The sequence below is a fragment of the Rana temporaria genome, chromosome 1 (genome assembly GCF_905171775.1).
Source record: "Rana temporaria chromosome 1, aRanTem1.1, whole genome shotgun sequence".
NCBI lineage: Eukaryota > Metazoa > Chordata > Amphibia > Anura > Ranidae > Rana > Rana temporaria.
This window is the reverse complement of record NC_053489.1, coordinates 669796634-669824463: the sequence shown is the minus strand read 5'-3', so window position 1 is coordinate 669824463 and position 27830 is coordinate 669796634. Positions and strand designations below refer to the sequence as shown.

Genomic DNA, 27830 nt, shown 5'->3' with positions numbered 1-27830 from the left:
TTCCTCATAAACTTGATCTACCTCTGTGATCAGTACCTTGCTCCTGAAGGCAGTAAGGAGCAAATTTGCTTTTGACTTTCCTTGCAAAAGTCAACATTTTGCATACTAGCCAATGTATGGAAGTAGTCTGTACCTAATGGGTCTTGCAGAGTTGGATTGTTGGGATGCACTGTGTGGAATACAAGCTTTTGTTTTGGGCGTGACCTTCACTCCACTAAATTTAGTTGACTTCCTTCAGACTCTCTCCAAACACTGTGGCCAAATCTTTGTGGTCACTTGACCATCAAAACTACCTAATAGGGCTAAAAGTATATGGACCTCCACCCAAATTGAGGGGAAGAGTACTGTTAATACTACAGCATACAAAGATCGTTTAGTCAGCTGTGCTCTTCTAACCTTGTGGTAACCGTTATGGGAAGTCCTTTTGTGATCTGGCCGAACCGTGCCCCTGTGTACAAAGTAAGTTCCATAAAGACCTGGTTTGATCAGTTGGTATGGAGAAACTTGGATGGCCTGCACAGAGCCCTAATCTAAATCCAACTAAACACCTTGGAATCGATTAAAATCTCAATTGTGAGCCAGGTCTTCTCATTCAACATAAATACCGAATTTTCGAAATGGTTTTGGCTTAATGGGCCCACATTCCCTCAGTCCCCCTCCAAAATCCTGTAGAAAGACTTCCCAGAAAAGGGAAGGTGAATAAAGCTGGAAATTGAGGGCCAACTCCAGAGCAATGGCCATGGTTTTGGTTTAGGATGTCATGGTAATGATGATCAGGTGTCCAAAAACATTTGAGCATACAGCTTATTTTTGCTGTTCTTACAGTATGATGCCAATGTTTTCCATTAACCCCATGCAGTCCGTGCTATAGCCCAAAGACGGCTACAGTGCAGTCGTCCAGTTCTGGGAGGGCATCTATAGATACATTTTTAACCTTTGCCATTTTTTTTATTGCTCTTTAGGCTAAAGAAACCTACAATGAAGCCATCAGCCAGGGTCAACAGGCCTTCCTTCTGGAGGAAGATGAGAGTTCCGGGGACATATTCAGTATCAGCGTTGGGAATCTTGCTCCTGGTCAGGAGGCCGAAGTCACCATGAATTACGTGCGGGAGTTGTCAGTGGAGGCAGATGGAGCTGTGCGTTTTGTTTTACCGGCTGTGCTCAACCCAAGATATACCCCAAAAGGTAGGAGCATATTTCTTTGAAGTTTAAAGGTGAGAGGCGTGTACGATTCTTATGGGGTAATTGTGGTTCGGAAAACATCCAGTAAAATGATCTTGCATCATTAACTTGCAAGACTAGGTGGATATACTTTGTTCAGACGTACAAGGGTTGGATAAATATATGGAAGTGTGTTATAAGAATATAAAGTGCAATACAAAACAAAGCCTATTGGGCATACCCAAGCTTGGGTTTAAACACATTAAAAGAAAAAACAAAGCATGGTGGTTGGTAACCAAGGCTTAAAGGGAACTGGAATTGATGCAATGAGTGTGAAAAGTAAGTCGGGTGGTAGTTTTCCTGTATACAGATCCATCTCTAAGAAGAAAACAGAAGCAAAACTGAGCATCCTATGGAGGGGTTGCCAAACGATCCAACAATATCTCTGGACTCTTAATATCCCATACTTTTGGAGAATTCTCTTTTTTTTTTTTTTTTTTTTTTTTTTGGTTTGGACATCTCCTAGATTAATATGTAAATGTATACAATGGAACTGTTTTATTGACGATATTCTTCCAGTAATCTAAGATAGGGGGGCTGGGAAGATTTCCATTTAAGGAGTATAGTCTTGCGTGTGTAGCGCTACCCCCAGAGGAGCCGCTGGTTAGATTTGGGATCGACGTTTTTAAGTTTCCTCTATACTGTGTCTAGGGGTGATGGTGGTGTTGAAAGTAGTAACAGAATGTCCATACCGGTGTTGACGTTTTCAATGCTTTTATGTCTCGGTCAAACACGACCAACATGACAAGCGCCCAGAGGCGATTTAGTTTGCATGTGCAGCGCTATATATGTTTTTCACTCACAACTTGAGGTAGACGGGACAGGTTGGTGAAGGAACAGTAACTTCACAGAATCAGGCTATGGATAGTAAAGGCAGTCCTGCCCTTTAGCAACTGTATTCGTCTACGTCGCCAGAGTGGGTGAAGTGCCCCTGGACAGACCTCTCACAGGCCTGGCAGCCAGAGCGTCACTTAGAGTTTCTGGGAGGAACAAGTCTCTGCCACCGACTTGGCTCTAATTGAGTTGGGATATTAAGATGAGACCTCTGCCACAGGCCTAGTACTTGAAGATTAGAACGATAGAGCAAATCCTCCCAGTATGTCTTTGGGGGTCACCGACTGACAGTTTGGATGCAACCTGTCAGTGTCCGGTCACTCAGATCCCCGGTGGTTTGTTCAAGTCCTGTTGGATCACCTACCTCCGGGTTTTCCTCAGACCGAACATCACCCAGCTTGGGATCTTCTCAATAGAAGTGGGAACCCAGTAAATCACTGGGGTCCCCTGGCAGCATCAGTTGCTCTGGGCTATAAGAGCCCAGAGTCAGGAACTCCGCGTAGCACACGACCCCAGCCTGGTTGGCCATAGTGGTGGGGCCTGTGATGTGCGCACACCCTAAAGGTGGGTGCCGCACCTGGAACCCGCAAAGAACCCAGATCTGCCTCCGTCACAGAAATACCCCTCCCAGCATGCCCCGCGAGGGAAAACTCCTCCAATTGGCTGCTGGGAAGAAGCAGCTTGCCTGGACCCCTATGGTGCCACCTGCCGCCCAGAGATAAGACTGCATCTCTGGGGCACAGACTGACCCACAGGATAAATCCAGATTTGGCAACAGACAAATTTGTCAAATCAAAGAATGAGAGCAACATAACTCTAATTCCCCCACTAAATTTAAATATAGCACCTGTACGAAAGTACACAGGCGCTACATGTGCATAAAACAATAAGAGGCCTATCAAAGTTCTCATACTACATGATTTTCAGATCTGAAAGTGACAACATGTTTCGCCTTGAAGGTGGAAGTGATGGAACGTGGGATAAGACAGCATAAACTTCAAACGCACAAAACACTAGATGTGCCAAAACTGGATTAAGAACATCCACAGCCTTGTTGGTTTTCACAAATATTAACAATTCACCATAATTTTTTTTTTTTTTTTTTTTTATCAATAAATACCTAAAACTGTAAACCAAATCTGTGCGGCCACTCTTCAATATCCCTCTGGCAACTTGCAAAGATCCACCTTGGCCTTTTTTTTTTTTTTTTTTTGATTCCGAAACATGTCGGAACCTCTGAACCCATGTATTATGGTATGACCACTGTCTTTGATTTTATCTACTATCAATTGTATGTTTGTGTGTGTGTGTGTGTGTGTGTGTGTGTGTGTGTGTGTGTGTGTGTGATATTAAAAACAAATTTTACTTTACAAGCTCTCAAGTACAGCTCTCTGCTAATGTGATCCCAGTGTCAGCCAATCGGTGGTCTAATGATCGGCTGACCTCTCCCAGCATTAAGCCCCTGTTGGGGACTGGGGAGGGACAAGACCTAGAAAGGTTGCTGAACTACAGCAGAACAAAAAAATCAGATCTGCCTTGTTGGGACATGCTTCTGTGACCGAGCTGTGTAAATCTCAGGCCTGAATCGAAATCCTTTTTTTAGATGGCATGGTTCTTTGCTGTATGTATTATGTGTTTGTTTAGTGGTTTGGAGCTTTGGGTTGGGTATATTTGCTTGGAACTAAAAGAAATAACACTCCCTGGAGTCTTTAATGTTGCAATGTATTTGCTGATATTATTTGCATTTGGATCATTCGTATTATGATGCCCTTATAATGCTAAACCCCCAATTCCAAGGTCATCTAAGGACTGCTAAACATGGAGCCAGAATGCGTTTATTCATGTTACACTGGTTGGAATTTTAGAATGTAGTATTCTTCCATGTGTAAGACTGATGTGGGGGACATTAGAGTGTAAGCTCCTCTGGTAGACTAATGTGACTGGCTCAGTGTTCTCTGTACAGCGCTGCAGTATTAGCAGGGCTGCTGTTAGAAATTACAGGGCCCCATACAGCCTACCTGACAGGGGGCCCCCTGGAATATATCAAAACAATATTTTCACAAGCACACTAAAATCATTATTAGCGGACACAAACATAACAGGCTTTTTTTTTTTTTTTTTTTTTTTTTATTTAAACTTGTATGTATGTAAATTTCAAGTCCTGAGCTACTAGCCAGGCATCGAGGCGTACTCGCCACCAGTTGCCCCACCCAACCCCTACCATGTACCACCCTAGACACACCCTCATAAATCATGAAATAACACTTAAATTTTTTATGTAGAATTAAGTTATAAAAAATAAATATTAACAACTTTGTCCGTGCCCAAAAATGCAGCATGCCCATGTCTACCAATGAGCACGTTCCCCCCACTTTGCAGCCGGGAGTCCCCCCCCCCCCCCCCCCAAAAATTGCAGCCTACCTGTACTGGGTAGGAGGAGCCGGAGCCGCCGCCACGTTGTTCAAACCGTGGGGAACATTACAGCTTTCAATTCAATAGCGGTGTTCTCCCTGCCGCATGCGTCATATACAGCCCCTCCCCCTTGTCCGGGAAACTTTGATAGACAGATCACCCATCCAATCCTGGGGATGGGTGATCTGTCTATGAAAAAGTGCCCCGGCAAGGGCTGTATGACGCACGCGGCAGGTGGGAACACCGCTATTGAATTGAAAGCTGTAATGTTCCCCGCGCTCTGAACAACCAGGCGGCGGCGACAGCAGCAGTGGCGACGCGACTCTCCCCTCCTTGCTCGCCCCTCTGCTCCCAGGCAGCCCAGACTCGCCAGCCCTCAAAATTTTACTCGTAAACTGCGAGCAGGTGTGTGTGTGTGTGTGTGTGTGTGTGTTTGACGGGTAAGCCAGCAGTGCCTTGGGGGTGGGCCACAGCAGTGACAAGGGGGGTCAGAAGCAGGCAGAACAGGGAGGGGGATCGGTGCAAGGGAAGTCATTCTGTAATTGCCCCCTCCATCTGACCACAATGATTCCCTCTGCTGTCTGGGCCTCCTACAGGAGGCGGCCCTGAGTATTGGAGCTATAGAAATGTAGAATTTGTGTGGTGTGTGTGTGTGTGTGTGTGTATGTGACTGGATGGTTGGCATTAGTGTAAGCTCATCTAGTGAATGGCTCATTGGCCATTGAGGACTGAGGCACACCTGTATGTTGGCTCCTAAAATCTGTTACACAGATGTATAGATTATATATTGTAAAACCATTCGGATCGGTATGAGCCTACTGTAAAATGTTGTTGGCACAAATCTACAGGTACAAACGAACTAGGGGCAAGTAACCTACCAACATTCATTGTAGGAGACCAGATGCCCCAGAGGATATACAAATGCAGGGAGAAATGCAAAAGGAAAACACAGTGGCCCAGATTCAAGAAGCAATTGCGCCTGCGTAACCATAGGTTATTTGCTTACTTGCTCCGGCGTTACGTGTGCTCCTGATTCAGGAACATTGTAACGCCGACTGCAGCCTAAAATCTGCGTGGCATAAGGCTCTTATGCCACGCAGATTTTAGGCTGCATTCTTGCGATGACCGCTAGGGGGCGTTCCCATTGTGGTCAGCGTATAGTATGCAAATTGCATACTAACACCGATTCACAATGTTGCGCAGGCCCTGCGTACGCAAGTTACGGAGTTTCCGTACGGCGTCTTTAGCGTAAGGCTGCCCCTTCTAATAGTAGGGGCAGCCAATGCTAAAGTATACCCGCCGTTCCCGCGTCGTGAAATTTTAATTTCACGTTGTTTGCGTAAGTGATTCGTGAATGGCGCTGGACGCCATTCACGTTCACTTGGAAGCAAATGACGTCCTTGCGATGTCATTTGCCGCAATGCACGTTGGGAAAGTTTCCCGACGGAGCATGTGCTCTACGCTCGGCGCGGCAGCGTGCCTAATTTAAATGATTCCTGCCCCCTACGGGATCATTTACATTAGGCGCCCTTGCGCAGGGCAATTTTAAAGAGCGCACACGCAATTTACGGAGCTACTGCTCCGTGAATCGCGCGCAGAGCAGATAATTTGCAGGGCAAAAACGCTGCCCTGTGCCTCTGTAAAAAAGGGGCAAATCGTACCTGAATCTGGGCCTATGTGATTAAGAATTCCGGTTGGAGCCCAGTACTCCTCATCTAACCACTTCTCAATGGACTGGCTAATGTTGAGTTGTATTTTTTAATTTTTTTCTACCCTTTGTGGTCCTATCCTTTCCCATATGGGGGCAGTGGTGCCACTTGTTTGTGCTGGTCATAGCCCAATAAAGAAGAAACCACAATGAGGCACTAGCCACCCATCTCTTCACATATCTTTATGGTGTAGCTATGCAGTGGTGTCGGTAAGGGGCTATTGTAACCGTTTGGTCCATTGACAGCCATGACTCATAATTGCCGATATAAATGATTTGGGGGGGGGGGGGGGGATAACCATTCCTACTCATTGTGTTCATTACATTTCTTCCTAAGGTGAAAAGGAGAGCATTACAGCCACCCTACCCAATGTTCCAATAAGTGATCTCCCATACACGCTGAGCCTGAACGCCCAATTCCAATCTGCTTATGGCCTTAACAAGATCGAGAGTCCATGTAACATCACTCCAATCCAGTACACCAATGAGGACAAGACTGAGGCCAAGGTGAGGGAACCAATCCTTTCTCATGTACACTTTTTTTATTTTTTCCTTCAGAGTTTGTTTTTACATTGTAGAAACTCTATGCCAGTGATGGCGAACCTTGGCACCCCAAATGTTTTGGAACTACATTTCCCATGATGCTCATGCACTCTGCAGCATCATGGGAAATGTAGTTCCAAAACATCTGGGGTGCCAAGGTTCCCCATCACTGCCCTATGCTGTGCAGTTCTTTTGTGGGCGGGGCTGACTCGCCCCAGTGGGCACAGGGCCTTTTGTTTCTCCTTCCTCTGGACCTTCTGGTGTAAGCATTTGCTAATGCCTGGGACAGCCATGTTCACGTGACCTCAACATTATGGAGGTGCCTTCACTTAAAAGGGAGCTGTATACCCCACTGTCTCTGTATCCTAATCTGACGCTATCATACAGGTGGGGTCATAAACCTTTTTCTGACTTGGTCAATTCCTGATGGTGTTGAGGCATGGTCTCCAAACTACTGCCTGTGGGCCACATCTGGCCCCCAGCTAGGGTCAGTGTGGTATCCTTAATGTACAATGATTAAGGATTCTGGTCAACAAAGGCGGTCTATGGTCTTCGCTTCTGCCAGTGCCCTAGAAACCAACGGCATGCTTGCCCCAACATTCACAGGAGGATGTAAATGCCACCCTTTCAAACCTGTTCTGCCTCCTGCACTGCTGCTTCAGCCAGGCTGTAAGTCTAAAGTAAGGTGACCAGATTTTTAAAATGAGATCCGGGGACATTTCTTTTTCTTTACTAGTAATGGCAACAATCAGCGACTCTGCCCCCCACCTCACAGCCTCTCAAGTCTTACTCTTCGGGCCCCGGCTACTACTGGATGGGGAGCAGAGGAAAATCACTCCGCCAGGGAAGGCAAGGAGATAGGCAGGTGGCTGGCCAGGATTTGAGCCAAGGCAGAAGACCATGCGAGCGAAGCTGAATGGGCATGCGCCCGAAACTGAAGAAATATTCCCTCCGCTCCGAATAGCACATAAGGGGCACAGATAAAAAATGCAACCCCCCTATGCTAGTAGCCACGGCGGAGCGGGGGTGTGCAATTCTAATTTTTTAGTTTAATTCTGCACTGATTGTCTTTGAAATTGCCCCTGCCCCCTATTAAATCCAATCTGGGGACAAAACCAGGGACAGACTTGGTCCGGGGACAGTGTCCTCAATCAGGGGACTGTCCCCTGAAACTGGGGATGTCTGGTCACCCTAGTCTAAAGGCCCATACACCGGATCGGATTTTCTGACAATGGTCCGACAGACTTGTTTTATCATATTGGACAATCCAACAGTCGTTATGCTCCATTGGACAATTGACGGTTAATTCCGACACAAGTTGGGTTTTCCGGCGCTCGCCGGAATATCCAATCATGTATACACAAATCCGTCGGACTAAAATCCAAAAGTACAAACACGCATGCTCCGAACCAATGCCAAACATCAGACAACCATAGCAGAAGTTGCCCAGAGTGGCGGTAAAGAGCAGAAAAAACATGTGGTTTGGTGAATGTTGGCTGAAAATGTTCAGCCATCTGTATGCAGAACAAGTTCACAGCCAACACCCTGCGGACCAAAATCCACGGAAAAGTCAAGATTGAAGTCCGATCGTGTGTATGAGGCTTTACTGTGGTACAGATAACTTTGAAGGAGGCAATAATGTAATAGGGCAGGGGGACTGATGGGGGGTGTTTGCTTTGGGCACACTTATGGGGACTGATGTAAGAGGGACTCTGATAGGGAACATGATGTAATCGGGATTCTGATGTTGGGATGGACACTTATTTACAAATTATTTTTAATTTTTGACCAATAGTTGTAACATAGATGTGTTGAAAAGCTTGGAGACGCCTTGTCTAAGGAGATTGTTTGGGAACACCTTTGCAGAACAATCTCTCTTGGGACTTCTTCCTAAAAGGGGACTGTATGGAGAATTGTCTGGGACTGATCTCGGCATGAGCCATGTGCTGAGGGCCCTGAAAACTAAGTTGGTGTTGATGTGGATAACTGAAGGGAGCGAGGCCAAAGATGGGGTTTTGTTTTTGAAGAGGGTCCCATTAGAGCTGCTGCTTGAACATTAAGTATTCTTTGCCCAAAGGCTCAGGAATAATTTTTCTGCTTCCAAAGGGGGGCAAAAGTCAGATTCAGCAGCAAATACTGTGAATTCTCTCGAAGGATCAGAGTTATCTGGCTGTTCTGTCCAACATCTATTTAGTGTAGGTGGGGCAGTCTATTTTTTTCCCACTGTAGGTGGCGCTCGTCCATGGCAGAATTGCAGCTGGAGGGGAAAAACCAAGGGAAACGGTTTCTTTGGTTCTCCGGAACAGTGTTCCAGTTGGCTACGCTGCATCCAGGTGGCCATCTTGCATCACGCAGTTATTTTTCTTGGGTTTTGGCACACATTTGTGAAGTGGCTAGTGTAGGGATTGCACACCTGCCTGTCAGGGACAGCACTAGCAGTAGGGAAAGCAGCTGGAGTAGGTGGGGGGGGGGGGAGTAGGGCCTATGTCTGCAACACCGCAAGCTCCCTCTTGGGTTGGACTGGCCAGGCTGCTTGGTAAGTGCTGTCCTAATTCCGGGCCTACTACTGCTGACTCTCCAGGCTATTGTACTGTTTGAGTTCTTCAATACGTCGGTTACTGCTGCCACACCATGCTACACCAACCCAACAAGTGGTCTTTCCTAATGGGACCTTCTGCTGATTCTGCCCTATAGTGTTGTTCTGCACCCCTAAATCCTCCAAGCTTGCAATTTGCATTGTAGAAAAAATATGTAGCGCTAATATAAACACTTGGAGGATAAATAAGTGAAAAACCGTGGGTAAATGTAATTATACCACAGTGACGTGTGAATAAGAATAATGAATAATAAAACACCAAAAACAGAAGTCCATCAGCAAAAGACATATACCGTATTTATCGGCGTATACCACGCACTTTTTTGCCCTGAAAATCAGGGCAAAATCGTGGGTGCGCGGTATACGCCGATACCCGCTTTCCCGCGCGAGTTTTGAATACTGCGCCGACATATACCGAGCGCAGTACACTCGGGTATAGTCGGGCAGTCTCGGCTCCTTCCGCGCTCACGTCCTGGACGTACAGGACGTCAGCGTGGGTAGCCGAGCATTGCCGACAATACACGAGTGTACTGCGCTCTGTATATGTCGGCGCAGTATTCAAAACTCTGCGTGGGAAACGAGCGGGGAGGATGCGAGGACGCCGCAGAAGGACGCCGGACCCGCCGAAGAGGACACCGGACCCGCCGCAGAAGGACACCCGAAGCCGCAGAAGGACGCCGGACCCACCGAAGAGGACACCCGAAGCCGCAGACGAACGCCGGACCCGACGAGGCCGCCGATGGACGCCGCGCAAGACACCAAAACTGTAAGTACAAAAACCACCAAAAAACGTTTTTTTTCCACAGGATTCGGGTCAACTTTGGGGGTGCGCGGTATACGCGGGAGCGCGTTATACCGCGATAAATACGGTAACCACATCAACCGTCATGGAGGGGACATTCTGCACGGCTAAACAGGAGTAGATGGAATAGTCTTACCAGATACTGTGGTAGACTCCACACAGGATATCCAGATGAATGGCTGTAGTCCTGGACTGGAACCTCGCCATGGATAGATTCACTCAGACTCAGATGGTGAGGTTCCAGTCCAGGACTACAGCCATTCATCTGGATATCCTGTGTGAAGTCTACCATCGGGCCCTCGTTCAGCTGAGCAGATTCGAGTGGAGTACTTCCATGCGTTTATGATCTGTTGTCGCTGACAAGCAGATCCACAGTATCTGGTAAGAGTCATCTACTCCTGTTTAGCCAAGAACCCATTATATGTAGTGGCTCCTTGGGGGGGAATCGTCGCTGCAAGAGCCTCTTTGTGTGGTGATTGGCAAGATATCCATAAGGTGCTCCCTTGTGAATTCTGTGTGAAAATGCATCTTTCTATATCTCCATAGGTGTCATTGGCTGAAGGCCATAAATTTGATCGAGATGTAGAAATTCTGGTCTACTATAATGAAGTGAACAAGCCCAGCGTCACTCTGGAGTCCGCTCTTCCAGATGCTGCAGAAGGTCGGTTGATCTGTTTTTTGGGTTGGACTAGTGTTATAGCATGCTAAAGTCACATATTAAACTTCAATCATTCTGTTTTTCCATTGGAACACTTCCACCCTTGTACAAATACATTACAATAAAGCCCAACTGAGCAAACTGTTTAAATCAACCCAGGTGCATCAAAATAGGCATGTAAAGTCTTATTTGGCTTTCCTTCTCCAGCCTGTCTCCAGTTAGCATGGTGCAGAAAACCCTTGCTCTTTGGAAGCTTTGGTCCCTCTTCAGAGTCAGATTACGGTTCAGCGGGACTATGGGTTTTGGTTGAGGAGCTCTTCTGACTCCACAGTGGGCTTGTCGGAGCACCGTTTCCATGCAGAGTAAGAGTCCTTCTCTGGAGCATGCTGGCAGGGGGACAGGCTTTACTACTCCAGGCTGTGGCTGCTTTCTAAAGAAACTAAGACTGTGAAGACCCTTGTTTTGATGCACCTGGAATGCATTGACGTTCATTGGGCTTAAAAGCAAATTCCAACCAAAAAAATGTTTTGTTCATATAGAGTGGTTCTATTCCCATCCGTGTTCTCATTGGGAGGTTTCCAACCACTTCAGGACGTGACACGAAATCTCTCTCCAATAAATGCATTTTTAGTAGTTGGGTTGGGGTTTGCTTGTGCTTTCCTGTCTTGATGACCTATCGCTCCCCCCCCCCCCCCTCCATTTTATTTTCACCAGGCTGGGAAGTGAGAAACTGTCTACAGTGGTGAGAAAATTTAACTTTTCCCACTCTATGCAAAAGTTATGGTTTTAAAAAAAAATCTAAAACTCTTACTGTATCTTTGTCCTTTCACTTGCTCTTTGGCTGTGCAGTACGTATTTCTGATGTGTGCTCTCTCCCTCTGTTAAGATTCTTTTATGGCATATCCCATCGCCATGTTGAATTTCTACCCCAGTTTTCCCGAGACTCAGGAACAGTCAAAGTGTGGAGAGTTCATATTTGTCGTGGACCGGTCTGGCAGTATGGACTGTCCGATGAACTCTGAGCCGAACGCCCCAATGCGCATCCAGAGCGCTAAGGTCAGTGTACTGCGTCTTTTTGTAAATTAATCGGTACGTGCTCGGGAATCATTGCAGGGGGGTACGCAAGGGCGACCATCCATGTCCAATTGGAACTGCTGCTCATATGCAGTGTACAATCCTGGTATCTTACAATAGTCATGGTACCTGGCAGGTTTAAATCCAGCGAATGTGCACAAATTGATCAGCAGCTGCCCAATGGTAAAGGTAAAGACAATGGACTAGAAGTGGAGAAGATGGTGGAACAGGATAGAGCCGTGATGGAGAATGACGAACTTGGGTGTAGGTGTGCATTTTTCCACATTTTGGCAAGACCCCTCCCTGGCTATAGGTGTTTAGTCCTGTCTTAAAGATCACCTGTGTGGAGAAGTATGAGACCTGGTGGTTCCAGGTCTGTGCCTCCATGTGCAATGAGGTCTGGGCGAGGTGAGATGGGCCCTTGCAGTCTGGGTGAGGTGAGATGGGCGCTTGCGGTCTGGGTGAGGTGAGATGGGCCCTTGCGGGCTGGGCGAGGTGAGATGGGCCCTTGCGGTCTGGGCGAGGTGAGATGGGCCCTTGAGGTCTGGGCGAGGTGAGATGGGCCCTTGCGGTCTGGGCGAGGTGAGATGGGCCCTTGCGGTCTGGGCGAGGTGAGATGGGCCCTTGCGGTCTGGGCTGGGTGAGATGGGCCCTTGCGGTCTGGGCTGGGTGAGATGGGCCCTTGCAGTCTGGGCTGGGTGAGATGGGCCCTTGCAGTCTGGGCTGGGTGAGATGGGCCCTTGCGGTCTGGGCTGGGTGAGATGGGCCCTTGCGGTCTGGGCGAGGTGAGATGGGCCCTTGCAGTCTGGGCCACTTTCACATGATGGTTCTGATCAGGTCTGCCTGACTGTTTTTTCTGGCACACCTGATCAGAAGGTCCATTTCACCCTATAGATAGGCAGTTGTAAAAATAAATTTGACTACTTTCGGTCTGCTACCAAAAAAAGGGGTTGGGGGATGGATCTGCCCCCCCCCCCCCCTGTCTAGGCAGCTCGGTGTAACGACAGCAAAGTTCATTTTACTCCTGGCTTCCCATAGAGCGGGCTCGGTCAATACCCACTCTGCAGAAACGTGAATGGGCATGCCCGCTCTGCAGATCTATGAACGGAGCCCCCCGATCAAAATGGAGTCTGCTAAATGTGAAAGGGGCCTTTGGGGAACTACAAAAAAAATTGGAACGGAAAGGCTGGAATCGATGTCAACTTATTTCTGTGTTCCAAATTTTCCATCCCTTGCCATCTGGTAAAACGGTTGTCACAGGACTGAAGGGATAGGTACATTTTTAATATATCCCCCAGATGGCAGTGATTAAAATGGACTGGCTTTCTACCCAACTTTCATCTACTACTAGAAGAGTATTAGTGGCCTGCTCCATGGTTGTATGGTATTTTATAAACCTGAAGCAGTTTTTTTTTTTTTTTTTTTTTTTTTTAACTATCATCCCTCCAGGAGACACTGGTTCTTCTATTGAAGAGTTTACCCCTTGGCTGTTACTTCAACATCTATGGCTTTGGCTCCACGTTCGAGTCTTTGTTTCTGTAAGTATAACGGTAACACGTGTGGTGTAAAAGGGAACTTTCAAAATAGTTTTCTGGGGCAGCACAGGAGAGCTGGACCAATGTAACAATAATTCAGACCTGTAATTCTTCTTTAAAGTGTACACTAAATGACCAAAAGTATTGGGACGCCTGCATTTACACGCACTTGGGGGTAGATTCAGATAGATTAGCGGATCTTTAGATCCGCGTAATCTATCTGATTTACGATCCGTCGGCGCAAGTTTTAGAGGCTAGTGCTGTATTCAGAAAGCACTTACCTCAAAACTTGCGGCGGCATATCGTAAATCCCCCGGCGGAATTCAAATTCCGCGGCTAGGGGGCGTCTACAATTTAAATCGGGCGCGTCCCCGCGCTGATCCAACAGCGAATGCGCCGTCCGCGTGATTGCCATTCCCAGCGGGCATTGCTCAAAATGACGTTGCTAGGACGTCGTTGGTTTCGGCGTGAGCGTAACTTGCGTCCGGCCGTATTCTGAATCGACTTACGCAAACAACGTAAAAATTCAAAACTCGGCGCGGGAACGACGGCCATACTTAACATAGGATACGCCTCACATAGCAGGGGTAACTATACGCCAGAAAAAGCCGAACGCAAGCGACGTAAAAAAAAGCGACGGGCGGGCGTAAATGCTCATTAGCATACTCGACGCGTAAAAGACACGGAAGCGCCACCTAGCGGCCGGCCTGGAATTGCAGCCTAAGATCCGACGGTGTAAGTCACTTGCACCTGTCGGATCTTGGGCATATCTATGCTTAACTGATTCTATGAATCGGTCGCATAAATGCGACCGGCCGGCCTTAGAGATACGACGGCGTATCAGGAGATACACCATCGTATCTCCTATCTGAATCTGGCCCATGAACTTTAATGGCATCCCAGTCTTGGTCTGTAGGGTTCAATATTGAGTTGGCCCCGCTCTTTGCAGCTATAACAGCTTTAACTCTTCTGGGAAGGCCGTCCACAAGGTTTAGGAGTGTGTCTATGGGAATGTTTGACCATTCTTCCAGAAGCATTAGTGAGGTCAGGCACTGATGTTGGACAAGTAGGCCTGGCTCGCAGTCTCCCCTCTAATTCATCCCAAAGGTGTTCTATTAGATTGGGGTCAGGCCAGTCAAGTTCCTCCACCCCAAACTCTCAATGTCTTTATGGCCCTTGCTTTGTGCACTGGTAGTCGAAGACTGGGATGCCATTAAAGTTTTTATGTGCGTGTAAAGGCAGGCGTCCCAATACTTTTGGTAATGTATGTAAACCCACACAACAACCCATTTCAGTTTAAAATGGAAATGAGTGGCAAAAAGGTAAGTTGTGTGCAAAAAACCTTTGCCCAAGCCCCCCCCCCCCCCCGTGATCACATGACCTCTTGGCTGCATAAGTCACTCAAAGCTGGAGAAAGAGAAATGGCAACACACTAGACTTCCCAGTGATAGGCTGTGCAGGGGGGGGGGGGGGGGGGGGCGCATGTCAGGCCACCAAGTCTGATCATTGGAGAGCAGGCTGAATTTTCAACGCCACTAGAGAACTGAACAGGCTGTGCCCCATAGGTGTGCACAGCCTATTGCATCAGAGTGTGCACCCCAAAACTCCAACACTTGTGCATTTTAAATATTTACCGGCCTCTTCACCGCTCTCCATCCTTAAAGAAGGTGAAAGGGGAGCGAGGGAGCACATGGGGGACCCGGGCAACAGAAGGAAGAGTAACAGGGAAAAGAGGGGGGATGGCATGTATTGGTACCGATTTCCCCCCCCCCCCCCTATATTTTTTCTCCTGTAGCAGCTGAATGTTGACAAAAGGGAGAAGCCTACTTTCAGCTGCTGCAGGAGGAAAATACAGAATCGGTTCCACTAAATTCCACCTCCCGCCTTGCGCACGCCTATGCTGTGCCCCATGCCTAATGTGGTCCGTCTGTAATGGAAAGCAAAGACTGGCAGGAACAGGAGAGATTTTGCACAAAGAAAGAAATACAAAGGACAAGAGACTTTTATTTATATATATATATATATATATATATATATATATATATCAGTATATGGTACAGCATCACACATCAGGATAATGAGAAGTTGAGGTTTGCATAATCATTAACCATTTTATTCTCTCTAGGGTGTTGGAATAAAAAAAATGTTTGGGGGTTCTAATTGGAGGGAAGGAGATGGCAGTGAAAACAGACATGGGAAGCACCATTAGAATTGCTGGTTGTCTTGTCATACCAACGGCCACCACAAGATGGCGCCAGATCACAGAAAAAAAGCATAGGCTAGCTGAAGGCCGCAATATATATATATATATATATATATATATATATAATTATAATTTCTCTCAGATAATCAAATTCCCACAAATGGAGCAGCTTGCTTTTGGTGGCAAGACATAATTTTTTTGGGTACAATGTCACATGACCACGCAATTGTCAGTTAAAGCGACATAGTGCCGAATCGCAAAAAAAAAACATGGCCCAGTCAATGGGCAGCCAAATCCTCCGGGGCTGAAGTGGTTAAAGGTGTTTATTTTTGGAAGTGCTGAGGTGAAAGAATTTCTGATTGTGCAATGTCCTCTGAGGGTGTGTATGGGAGAAATTCCTTATCTGCACAATCGGCGCTTGTTATAATCAAAGACTGAGCCTTGGGCAGAGTTTTTGAATTGCTTCCCTCCATCTGGAAACTTGCCCATGTAATGTTTCGTAATTCAAAAATGGAGTGCAAATGGTATTGAGTGTCAAATCTAGCATAATCTGAGGATCTACTAGCACTTAGGTAATTGAAGACTAGAGGGGGGGGGATTTGGTCACTTTTGTTCCTATTAAAAAAAAAATTAAACCTCCCTTGTAATGGCAATATGGCATGACAGGACCTCTTTACAGTGAGATGTGGTTTCTATAAGACCCCATATCTCGCCTCTAGGCTGGGAAGCCTAAAATAAACCGATCACGGCTTCCCAGCCGAGGCAGCGCCGTTTTTTAAAATGCAGAGGCTGGGCGTGACGTCATAACATTGCGCCAGGCCTCCAATCATAGACTCCGGTGACCTACTGGTCTGCCAGAAATCAATATGGTGGACATCCGGGGCTGGCGGATTCGTTCTCCAACTCGCCAATCGCAGCAGTGAGTTGATGGAAGCACCGGAGGGTGGCGGGATATCCAAGAAGCTTATATAATACATGGGTGTGGTGTCCAAAAACTATTGGCCACATTATGCCCAGTATATTTATTGCATACCAGTTCTGCTCTAGTGACAATCTACCACAAGACTGGGATAATCTTGGTAAAATATGGCTGTAGAATACTTTGCCTGGAACAAATAAGCAACGGAAAGGTTGCATGTTGGCTTTGTCAGTGACTAAAGGCCTAGAAAGCCATTGGATAAGTAGGGCCTTCCTTAATTGTAAGTGCTTCTACCTTCTCCATCCTCTTGAACCCCATTTTATTGTAAGCTTTTCCACTTTCTGTGGGGGCCCCCTCCCCCAATACCCTAAGATTGCAAGCTCCTATTCTGTAGACTCCCCTTTTACCCTAATAAAGGTCTCCAAAATTATACACAAATGTCCTCTCTCTGACTTTAAGGGGGCTGGACTGTGGGCAGCAGAACTTGGAAAGTGTCTATCAGTGAGGAAACGGTGCCACATAGTTTTTATTGGGGGGAGGAATAGTGCCCCACTATTGGTGGGAGAGATGGTGGCTTGTATCAGTGGGAGGATCAATAGCCCATGCGCTGGATAAAGGGCTGCAGTTTAGAGACAACTGCCCTAATAAATTGTAAGCTCTTGTATCCTCCCATATGTCCTAATACATTGTAAGCTTGTTTGCCTTCTGCATCCTCCTTTACACCCTAATGCAATGATGGTGAACCTTGGCACCCCAGGTCTCGGAACCCCTGATAAAACTCATTCATTGAGGGTACAATGCCCCTTACTTCAGTGAGAATGCCCTTTCTGACAGTGGTAGTAAGAATTGCCCTCTTACAGAGAGCTATGAAGATCATTGGCTCAGAAGTATGTAGGCACCATCAAACAGGAGGTAAATCGGCCACAGCTCAAGGAACCCCTAGCCACCTCTGGAGAAACCCTAGGGTTCCACGGAACCCTGGTTGAGAATGGCTGGTCTATAGACTTGTATATAAAATTCAGATGTCGTTTGACAGGGAAAGCATGGAGTACACACAGGTGACTTTGGAGGCAGCAGTTGACAAGGTGAACCAGATGTCTGCAGACTTGGGAGGAACGGAGATCCTGGAGCCGCTAAAGAAAATCTACAAAACGGCTGGAAGACCACAACACCCGAGACAAGTAAGATGAGTCCGGAATGAAAACATTGGGGATCTCTGATTAGGTTTTGCACATGTACCTCCATCAGAAATTAAACTTTAGGGATTTTTCTCATTTAAGATTTAGTGGGCAATGCATAGCAATTATGCATGCTCCTGTCCATCCAGAGCATCTGGTTTATAGACCAGATACTTCCTACATAGAGCCATTTATCCAACTGTCCATCCGGTTTATAGACCAGATGTGTTCTAAATGGAGCCATTTGTATCCAACTGTACATCCAATTGAAACATTCCTAAATTATCTTCTCTAGTAACCTTTTGGAAATTTGTATTTACAATTTCAAAATTTTGCTAAATTTCTGGAAGTTTATGATTTTTAAAAGCGGAGATTACTTCAGAAGCATTTGTCCTAAGTGTTGTGTGGTCTCTTTCTCTAGGTCTTCATCTTCACAGATGGCGAAGTGGGGAACACACAGCAAGTGATAGCCGAGGTCCAGAGAAATGCGCACAATCACCGGTAATGTTCTCTCCTTGTCTATGTAGAGCAGGGGTCTCAAACTGGTGGCCCTCCAGCTGTTGCAATACTAAAAGTCCCGTCATGCCTCTGCCTGTGGGAGTCATGTTTGTAACGGTCAGCCTTGCAATGCCTCATGGGACTTTTAGTTTTGCAACAGCTGCCAGTTTGAGACCCCTGATGTAGGGGGACTGTTGTATCCAAAGTCTACTGTCAGATCTTTGTTTGAAGTGGTCAGAGTTTGATTCAGTTAAAACAGGGTCTTCAAACTTTTCAAACAAAGGGCCATTTTAGTATCCTTCAGACTTTAGGAGGGCCAGATTGTGGCCAGCAGGGGGTACAAAATGTCCTGGTGGGAGTGCCCCATCGTGTCGGTGTCCTGGTGGGCGTGCCCCATCGTGTCGGTGTCCTGGTGGTGGGGGAGGAGTGCCCCATCGTGTCCTGGTGGTGGGGGAGGAGTGCCCCATCGTGTCCTGGTGGTGGGGGAGGAGTGCCCCATTGTGGCGTCCTGGTGGTGAGGGAGGAGTGCCCCATTGTGGTGTCCTGGTGGTGGGGGAGGAGTGCCCCATTGTGGTGTCCTGGTGGTGGGGGAGGGGGGCCCCATTGTGGTGTCCTGGTGGTGGGGGAGGGGGGCCCCATTGTGGTGTCCTGGTGGTGGGGGAGGGGGGCCCCATTGTGTTGTCCTGGTGGGGGAGGGGGGACCCATCCTGTTGGTGTCATGGTGGTGGGGGTATTGCCCCAAGTGCTGTATAGAGGCTAGAAAAGGGCTGCATCCAGCCCTCTGGCTGCAGTTTGAAGACCCCTGAATTAAAATACTCTATGGGTATTATCCTGGAGTTGAATGCCATCATTCATTGCACTGTTTAATTTACAATTGTAGGTGTTTTAGCTTTGGGATCGGTGAAGGAGCCTCCACTGCTCTCATTAAAGGCATGGCCCGGGTAGCAAGCGGCAACTATGAGTTCATTACCGGAAAAGATCGTCTGCAGCCAAAAGTGAGTTTTTAAAGTGGATTAATACTGAAATGTCCATATGTGCAAAGATTGAGCAAAACAATGTCCTGGGGTCCAAATTTTCATAAATGAGTATCCGTTTTGACAGAATGATGCAGATTGTAAATCTGCAAATTCTTGGTACAATTCATATTTGTGTAAAATGTTTTTAAATTGTACGAAGATTCTGGTACAACAAAACATGTATGTTCTTGGCAGCTCAGCATGATAGTCTTCGGAGGCCTATAATTGCAAACAAGAAGTAGGCATTTTTATATATCATGAGGAATTTCATTGTAAAGAAAAAATGCGGCGCCAATAAGAACAAATATGCCCTATGGGGCAATATCACGTGTAGACTCAACAAAGTCAGTGTTAGTGAACAGTGAGTACACAGGGAGTGACAAAAAAGAAACTCCACTGTACTAGGGGTCAATAGGGTGGGTCCCTAGACCAATAGAACTTGTGAAATTTTAGGTGTATCAACCCAAACAACATTCCAGACCAGCCGGAATGATAAAATTCACAAAAAAGAAGAAAAATACACACATGAATAAAAACGAATAACTGTGATATTCATAAAGTGCAAGTAGTGTGTGAAAAAGACAATGAATGTCATAAACCACATAGTCCCATTTCCTGCATATAGGTGGCTTGTATTCTTATAGTTGTACAGTCCAAAAGGAACATCAATCTTTTGGTCAGTGGTATCTCATCCCCAGAAAAGATCAGCGGTAGAAATAAATTTTGCCCTTACCGGATGATGTAGACCCACATCTCACCATACGGTGGGGGGTCCTCAAGGCTTGCGTAGGCCGATTGCCTTACCAGGGTAACCCTCCGGACACTCCTGAAGCACTTTCCGGCAGGACCTTTCCACGCTGATTAAACTAGGAACCTGGAACTGGTGATGATGATGGTGATGTTCCTGGAGATGGTGGGAGTTCTCAGGGGATCCAATGTACCAATATAAAAATAAAAGGAGAGAAGAAACACCTCCTCATCGCATAAAAAAAATATTTAAAACTTCACAAAAGGACATGCTCCCAAAAGTCTCAAAAAAGGGTCTCAGAAAAACAATATCACACCAAAAACGAACACTGCAAGGCAATCACAGCATCAGAGCACACAAACTTCAGAGAAGGATAGAGTAAACTGTGCGCAGTTAGGGTGGATATGATCAGATGCCCGACCGGTTTCGTATCAAAATACTTCTACTGGGGTGCATATCTGACTCGCCTCTCCCCCCTGCGCTTTAAATACCATCTCTACTTACCCCCACGAGATACCAGCACTCACCGTTCCTGGCGTGCGTTCCAATCTCCGGCACTTCCGGTTTTCGTGCGCTCCAGGCGCCCGGAAGTGACATAGTATATAGACCCAATTGATTTAATCCCTATTTCCTGTGTTAATGCTTGTGTTTTCCAGGTGCGCTCCAGGCGCCCGGAAATGACACCTCCTTTGTGCCCGCCCCTCACCTGGATCTCCCCTTCACTGGCCTCACCTCCGTGATTGACAGGAGGTTGAGCCAACACGCACCACTCCCCGCATGTGTAGGTCTATTGAGGCGGAGCGCACCACCATCTAGCGCAAGCTCCGCCCCCTCGTGACGCGGCCCCGCAGCAAGGAGATATGCAGACGCTGCCACTGTGTGTAAAACACAGCTACAGCGTCATGCCGGTGCGCAAAGAGGGCTCATTGATCCATGTAGGATCATAAGGCAGTCATTTGGAGTATGACAGGGACACAGGAAAGTGGCAGATGGCCAAAACATGGGGGCGTGTATGGAGGGCCTCCTAGTGGTGGGAAAAGGTAACTGTACGTCACCATCCCAGCTATATTCATGGTCTTCAACATAACACAATTCCCACATGTAAGGCGCCACCTAATGGTCAAAATTGTTAAATGACCATCAATTCTAAACCCATACTACTGGGCTATAAAGAATCTATAAAAATTCAAAATTTTAGAGATGGTCTCATGGGAGTAAGTGAGGATGGAAAAATATTCAAAAACAGAAAAAGTAAATATTAACTGATAAATAACAAATAAACTTCCATTTATCTGCACAAGTTATATATAAATCAGGACTGGTTAATAAAAGAGTTGACGTCCCACTCCACATTAAGGCCGTGGGGTACGTAACTCTTCAGTTGGTAAATCCAGAAGACTTCGAGTTTTGATACACCCCGGACACTGGGCTCACCTCTCCAATGGGGGACGAAGTGATCTATAACCTGAAAGGTTGTCCCCTCGATTCTTTTATTATGTTGTTCAAGGTAGTGCCTAGGTACCGTATGTTTTGTGCACCCTTTCTTAATTTTGGCTATGTGCTCCCCTACCCTTATGGTGAAACTTCTAATGGTGCGGCCCACATATTGTTTCCCACAGTGGCAGGTAATAAGATAAACCACGTGTTTGGTTGCACACGTGGAAAATAGTTTCATGGGAAACACAAAGCCAGTAACTGTTGATGTAAAACTAACTGTTTTCTTTCTGTTAGAATTATGTAGGCATACCTTACATTTTGGTAACCCTTGGACAAGGGAAAAAGAAGTCTTCACTGGAGGGTCTGGAATTTCATTGGTCAGGCCAGTTGCCAAGTCCAACCACTCTGCAATGCTGTCTTTTTTCAACCCACCGGAACCTTGGACATTTTTCTGGTCTCTGCTTAAAAAAAAAAAAGCTTCATCTAAAAGTCATGATATATTGGTGGGACGAATGCTCCTTACACTTGTGGTCGAAGAATTACCCCCTTACAGAGCTAAAAAGATAATGTAGCACCGTGGGGCTTAGTCAGGGATGCTCCTTATAAATTTACTTGCCAGGAGTAGTTATCCTGGTCAATTATTGGAGATCCATTGATTTCTCAAGTTTTTGGCCTTGTTGAACTTTTTTTCTTTTACCACCAGGTGGCCTGGTACTTGGTAGTGTTGGCTACAAGGGCAATCCAAGGTCATGTTATGGATATATGGGATATCTCAGCCAATGGGCAGGGGTTTTCTTTAATTCCTTGGCCTGCTGGGAGAGCCTATAAATTCAGATGGTCTAGGTCAGTGATGGCGAACCTTGGCACCCCAGATGTTTTGGAACTACATTTCCCATGATGCTGATGGACTCTGCAGTGTAGTTGAGCATCATGGAAAATGTAGTTCCAAAACCTCTGGGGTGCCAAGGTTCGCCATCACTGGTCTAGGTTCTGTACCACCCCGACGGTTGTCTGGGTGGATGTGTCGTGTGCACCGGGCTGCTAGGCCTGAGCTTGGGCCTATCTTGGGGGGTCATCAGGCTGCTAGGCTGTGTGAGGGCCTATCCAGAAGTAAGGGCAGTGTTGGGTTTGCGGCTTGCAGTCCAACCCCTAGCAGCCTCCTGGAGGTACCCTAGAGTACCATGGAACCCTGGTTGAGAAATACTGCTCTAATGTATGTGACAACCATTGGCTTGCTTTATAATGCAAACCAAATTCTCAAATGCAACCTCTATTGAATTGCAGTGTTGAAATGCCTTGTATGCTTACCTCTCCCTTTCCCCTCCAGGTTCTGAAAGCTCTGAAATGTGCCTTACAACCCACCATTAAGGAAATTACCTTAAACTGGACCCTTCATCCCGATGTGGAGCAGAATTTGGTGTCTCAGGCCCCCACTGTCCTCTTCCAGGGTCAGAGGTCCATAGTCTACGTCCAGTTCAAGGGAAAGGTGACTATGTATATTGTACTTCCACAAGATTTCAAACTGCATTAAAAATGTGATCTAAATCCAGTCCATAAAATCCTATATGGGCTACAAAATAGGTATTTTTTTTCCAATCTTTGTATGTAGCACCCTTCTAGCTAGGTGCTAGGGTAAATGGTCATTGGTGTAGGTAAATTTGGCTTGGCTGGCAGCCAGGTCTGGGTTGAATCTGGGTCAGTGCATATTGACTCGGAGGCGGGATGACTCGGCAAGCAGCACCTCTTAACTTGGCGAACCTTCCAGAAGTAGGGGGTGAAGTTTAGGAGGAGTTGCTTGGAGTATTTGAGGGCCCCAGCCAATCCCAAGCAAAATGGGCTGTCAGGGGGCAGGCACCTTATAAATACTCATGGGTCATGCCAGTAGGGGCAGTTTGGTGGGAGGTGGAGTTCCGAGGAGGCTGTCGTGGCCCTTGAGGGTGCCCCCCCCCCTAGTATGGAAGGCAGGGTTACCTTGAGCCTCAGGTGCTGGAGGGACTCTCTACAACACATGGAATCCTTTCCTGGATGCACAGGAGTAAGTGTGAGGACAACAGAAGCAGGTCAGTACGTCCGGGTGAACTCCTGATGTGTCAGTCGGGTGGGCCGGTGAGTGAGCAGTCTGGGAGGACTGTGGTAGTAACCAGAAGGGCTAGTGAGGGGGCAGCTGCAGGCTGGCAGTGCCTGAAGAGTTGGTGCTGGCATCGGCAACAGGGATGAAAGCTGGACACTGACTTTTGCTACACCTTCATAGTAGCCTCTGGTTCCTACCTATAACAGGCTGTTGCTCTAAGAGCTGACTGGGTACTGTCGGGATAATTTCTTAAGTGAAGTGTGCCAGTGGATTATTGCAAGTGTGCTGGAGGGGCGGAGGAGTGTATATAGACTGTATATAGGAAAGTTGTCTGAAGTCAAGTGGAAGTCATTCTAAATCTTCTACTACTACTTGGCTGATGGCCACAGATATATCTAATCGCTATCTAGTGAGTGTAGTACCTTTTTTAATATCTGTTGCAATTGCTGCACCCAGATTGGCTCTGCTCCTCTCTTGAAGTCAAATGGGCATCCCATAATGCCCTACTCCCATCCAAGTTGTATCCCCTCATTAAAACACAAAGTGCTGGACTGTTTTCTGACTGAGTGCCTATGGAAAGTTGATTTGCAGAGTGGGGGGATCCCATTTCACCCGCAGCTCCTATGTGGGATGCACTACAAGTATTTTGTTAATAGTCCCTGGTGACCCTGCCATAAGGTTCTTTAAAAAGGTACTTCCTATTATGGGGGTACAACAGTCTAACCTAACTGTGCTTCTGTATTTCCCTCTATCGCATGCTTTTCTATTGGTCTGCAAGCGCTCATGCCAACATATTGACCATGTATGGTCTGCTGCTGTCACTATTGGGAAGCCAATTCTGAGCATTGAAGGGTAGGGATGAGCCAACAGCTCAGTCGTCACCTAGGTTCAGACTTGGCTTTGGGTATTTATCTCAATACCAGGACAGCCAAACATTTTTTTCCCTCTGAAGCGAGCTGTGGATTTTTTCACCCACCACATCCCTAGGAACCACTGATGTCACTGGAGATGCCACTTAAGTGAAGGGGCAGGATAGCAGTGGCATTACTGCTCAAATATGGCCACTGGCTATATTTGGACAATGACATTGATCCAGTGGTGTCTCCAGCTTTCATATTTTGGGGGCGGCATGTGGGGGGACAGGGACAAAAGTAGGGGGGCCAACCATAAGACGTGTGTGTGTGTGTGTGTGTGTGTACTCCAGAGGTCATCAGCGCCACCTCACCAGTGCATGATGAGGAGTTGGAAGGGGGAGCACCTCCAGTCCTAGGGGGTGGGTGATGCTCCTGTCTCCTGGGGTCAACTTCTGCTGCATGCACACTGCACTGCAGCACGCCCAGGCCAGCCACGTGTGTGTCCACTGTCCAAAAACAAGAGATCCGACTGTGATGACCAGGATTTGTAGCCATCTCAGGCTGGCTGCTGCGGATTACAACTCCCATAAACAGCGGCGGCTGGTGGCCGTCACGTGATGTCACCTAGCCCCAACTAGCTCGAGACTGTGGCTCCAAGACTGACAGATGAGTCAGTCGGATAGCCGTGGCACTGGCTTTTTTTTTTTTTTCTAGGGGGGCACATTATAATATTGAAGGGGGGGGTGTGGTCCCACCCAAGTGACGCCACTGCCATGATCGTGTAACTGCCATGGATTTGCAAAAGCATTTGGTGAACAGTGACTTTATTTCCATTAATATTGAGGAATAGTTTGTGCCTGGAGTTCAGCTTTATGTTCGTATAATCTAGTGGCACAGAATGGTGTAGGCAATCTCTATAATACTTTACATACCATCAGGGCTTTTTTTCAGCGGGAACGCGGGGGAACGCAGTTCCGGCACCTCCAGAACTGAATATATGTAATGGCAAGGGGTGCTGGAGGATCTATTGATGCTGTTGCTGGAGGGAATCTATTTGCTGAGGAATGGGGGTCTATTGTTGCTGGGTGAGTCTTATGTTGCTGGGAGGGATTTACTGTTGAACGAGTCTTTGATGGCTGCTGGGGGATCTATTAATGCTGGCTACTGGGGAATCTATTGTTGCTGGAGGGGACATATTTTTGCAGGGAAGGGCGGTATTGTTGCTGTGGAGGTCTGTTGTTGCCAGTGGGGGTTGTGGTGTTGCTGGGGTGGGTCTTATGTTGCAGGGGGTCAATCATCGAGGGAGGAGTCTAGTATTGCTGGCTGCTGGAGGGTCTATTGATGCTGGCTATTGGGAGTGTATTGTCACTGGGGTCTCCATTGTTGCTAAATACATTTTACTGCTTTTCTTGTTAACAAATTCCATACAAAATACTTAGCATTATAAAATGATACTTGGTTCTGTATTCTCTAAAAGGGGTAATACTGGGAGGTGGGTAGGAGGTGGAACCAAGAAACAGTGCTTGGAGGTGGGTAGGGGGTGGAGTCAAGGGCTGACTCCGAAAGGATGAGTTCCTGCACCTATTCTCTGAGTAAAAAAAAGCCCCGAGTACCATAGTCCTTATCGTATAATTGTATTTATATTTTTCAGCTGGAGGAGGAGAAGGAAGCCCGGGTCTCTCTACAATACAATTACAAAGAGGAAATTGTCACCAATGAACTGCATTTTACTCTGAAGTTTGGCAACGTAGAGAGGTAATTCAGAGACATCGATGGAGGTAGCGGAGCTGGAATCCTCCATTAGGCACTTGACCTTTGGGGGGGCCAACGGGAGATATGAAAGTGTGCAAGGCAGAAACTAATATGGGGGGGGGGAATTGACAGGAGGATATTAAACCATCGCCAAGTGTAGGTCAGGCCAAGAATATCTAAATTTTGCAAGCAGTGGGGACATATTGGAACCCCTGTCAAATTTCGATTACCATAGAGAGAGTTCCTCTTGTATTTCATTACTAGTGGGTAGTAAAGAAGAACAAATTAGATGGGTAAAGGTACTCACATTTTTGGGGGCGCAAAAAACATCAATTGCTGCCAGTGTGCATAGCCAGCCCGGCACTTGCCTTGTCTCGGGGCAGTGGGTCACGGCGGCAGTGTCCTCCACACTCCTCGATGTCTTCTCCCGTCCTCTGCTATGATTAAATGCTTGATGGGCGTCCAAACACAGCGCCAGTCGATTCAGCCAACAGACCCAAGCACCTGATTGGTGGAGAGGCGGTTCAGTGTTAGGAAAGCAAATGAATATTCGCTTTCCTAACGCAAAGCCGAGTAAACTGTGAGCACCCAGCATGGCGCCTGCTGTTCACCTTTTTGGACACCTATTGGAGCCTATGGCTCTAATCAGGGGCTTCAAAAAAAATGCCCCACCGCTCTAATTCAGGCTCCCGGGACCCAAAAGGACAGGGGGTGGCAGCGTCGACCATAGATGGATTCCATGATGAATCCATCTCTGGTGAGAGAGGGCGGTGCAAAAAAAGTGCAATGTTCGGGGGTGCACTGCATACAGAGTGCAGAGTTCAGCCATTTTCCCACAGTTGCCAACCTCTACATTCCACATCTTTCACCTTTTCATCTCTGACCTCTGCATGCAATTGTAAACACAAAATTCTGGCTTCTGTGTTTACAAGTGATAGTGGAGAGCAGGGAGCAGAAGGCCTGAGTCAGAGGTGGTGAAACTGAGTTCCACCTGAAATGAAAGTCCTGCCTCCAAATACTGAACCCACAGTGGATTTGGAGGAAGGCAAAGAAAACTAAAAGCGTGGTCCAATTGGCTCTGGGGGACGACTACTTTCTTCCTCCTCCCCCTGGGGGGCAATCAGATATTCCCTGGTGGTAACCTCAAAATACTCGTATCCAATTATATTTAGGAATGGGTCCAGCTCCTGTGTAAAAGGAACTAGTTCTTGAAGGTGTCTATTTCATCTTCATAGCTCTTACTGTGAAGAAGTCTTTCTATATGTGGAGGTAAATTTTATATCCTGTCCCAGTGATGACCCATTTGCCCGACAGGAAACTGGTTGTCACTAGGCCAATATAGGGCAGAGCATTTTCAATCCAAACGTGTGGTCATACCCCTTTTCGAACCTCCATTGATGGATGATCGGGAATTTTTTTTTTTTTTTTTTCTCCAAACCCCCGTAAAAAATGTTTTCCCTAAATGGCTTCCTTTACCTTAGTGCAGTCCTCCTTCACTTACCTCATCCTTCCATTTTGCTTTTAAATGTCCTTATTTCTTCTGAGAAATCCTCACTTCCTGTTCTTCTGTCTGTAACTCCACACAGTAATGTAAGGCTTTCTCCCTGGTGTGGAGAAAGCCCCTTGAGGGGGCGAGCAGGAGTGTCAGAAAGGGAGCTGTGTGTTAGTGGACGTCCTGACACTCCTGCTCGACCCCTCCCCCTCAAGAGGCTTTCTCCACACCAGGGAGAAAGCCTCGCATTACTGTGTGGAGTTAGACAGAAGAACAGGA

General features: G+C 47.0%; 1 protein-coding gene across 6 annotated transcripts in view; it reads left to right on the top strand.

Annotated features, from left to right (window-relative positions):
* The window catches only part of LOC120924606 (von Willebrand factor A domain-containing protein 5A-like), a 57716-nt gene that overhangs the window by 13396 nt on the left and 16490 nt on the right, over positions 1–27830 (top strand). For all 6 annotated transcript variants that reach the window (XM_040335597.1, XM_040335602.1, XM_040335601.1 and 3 more), the window contains 10 exons: positions 963–1185; positions 6513–6682; positions 10663–10777; positions 11661–11830; positions 13298–13386; positions 17542–17686; positions 18105–18184; positions 19062–19176; positions 22710–22868; positions 25959–26062. In XM_040335597.1, coding sequence (XP_040191531.1) covers positions 963–1185; positions 6513–6682; positions 10663–10777; positions 11661–11830; positions 13298–13386; positions 17542–17686; positions 18105–18184; positions 19062–19176; positions 22710–22868; positions 25959–26062 — 1370 coding nt within the window. The remainder of the gene's footprint in view (positions 1–962; positions 1186–6512; positions 6683–10662; positions 10778–11660; positions 11831–13297; positions 13387–17541; positions 17687–18104; positions 18185–19061; positions 19177–22709; positions 22869–25958; positions 26063–27830) is intronic.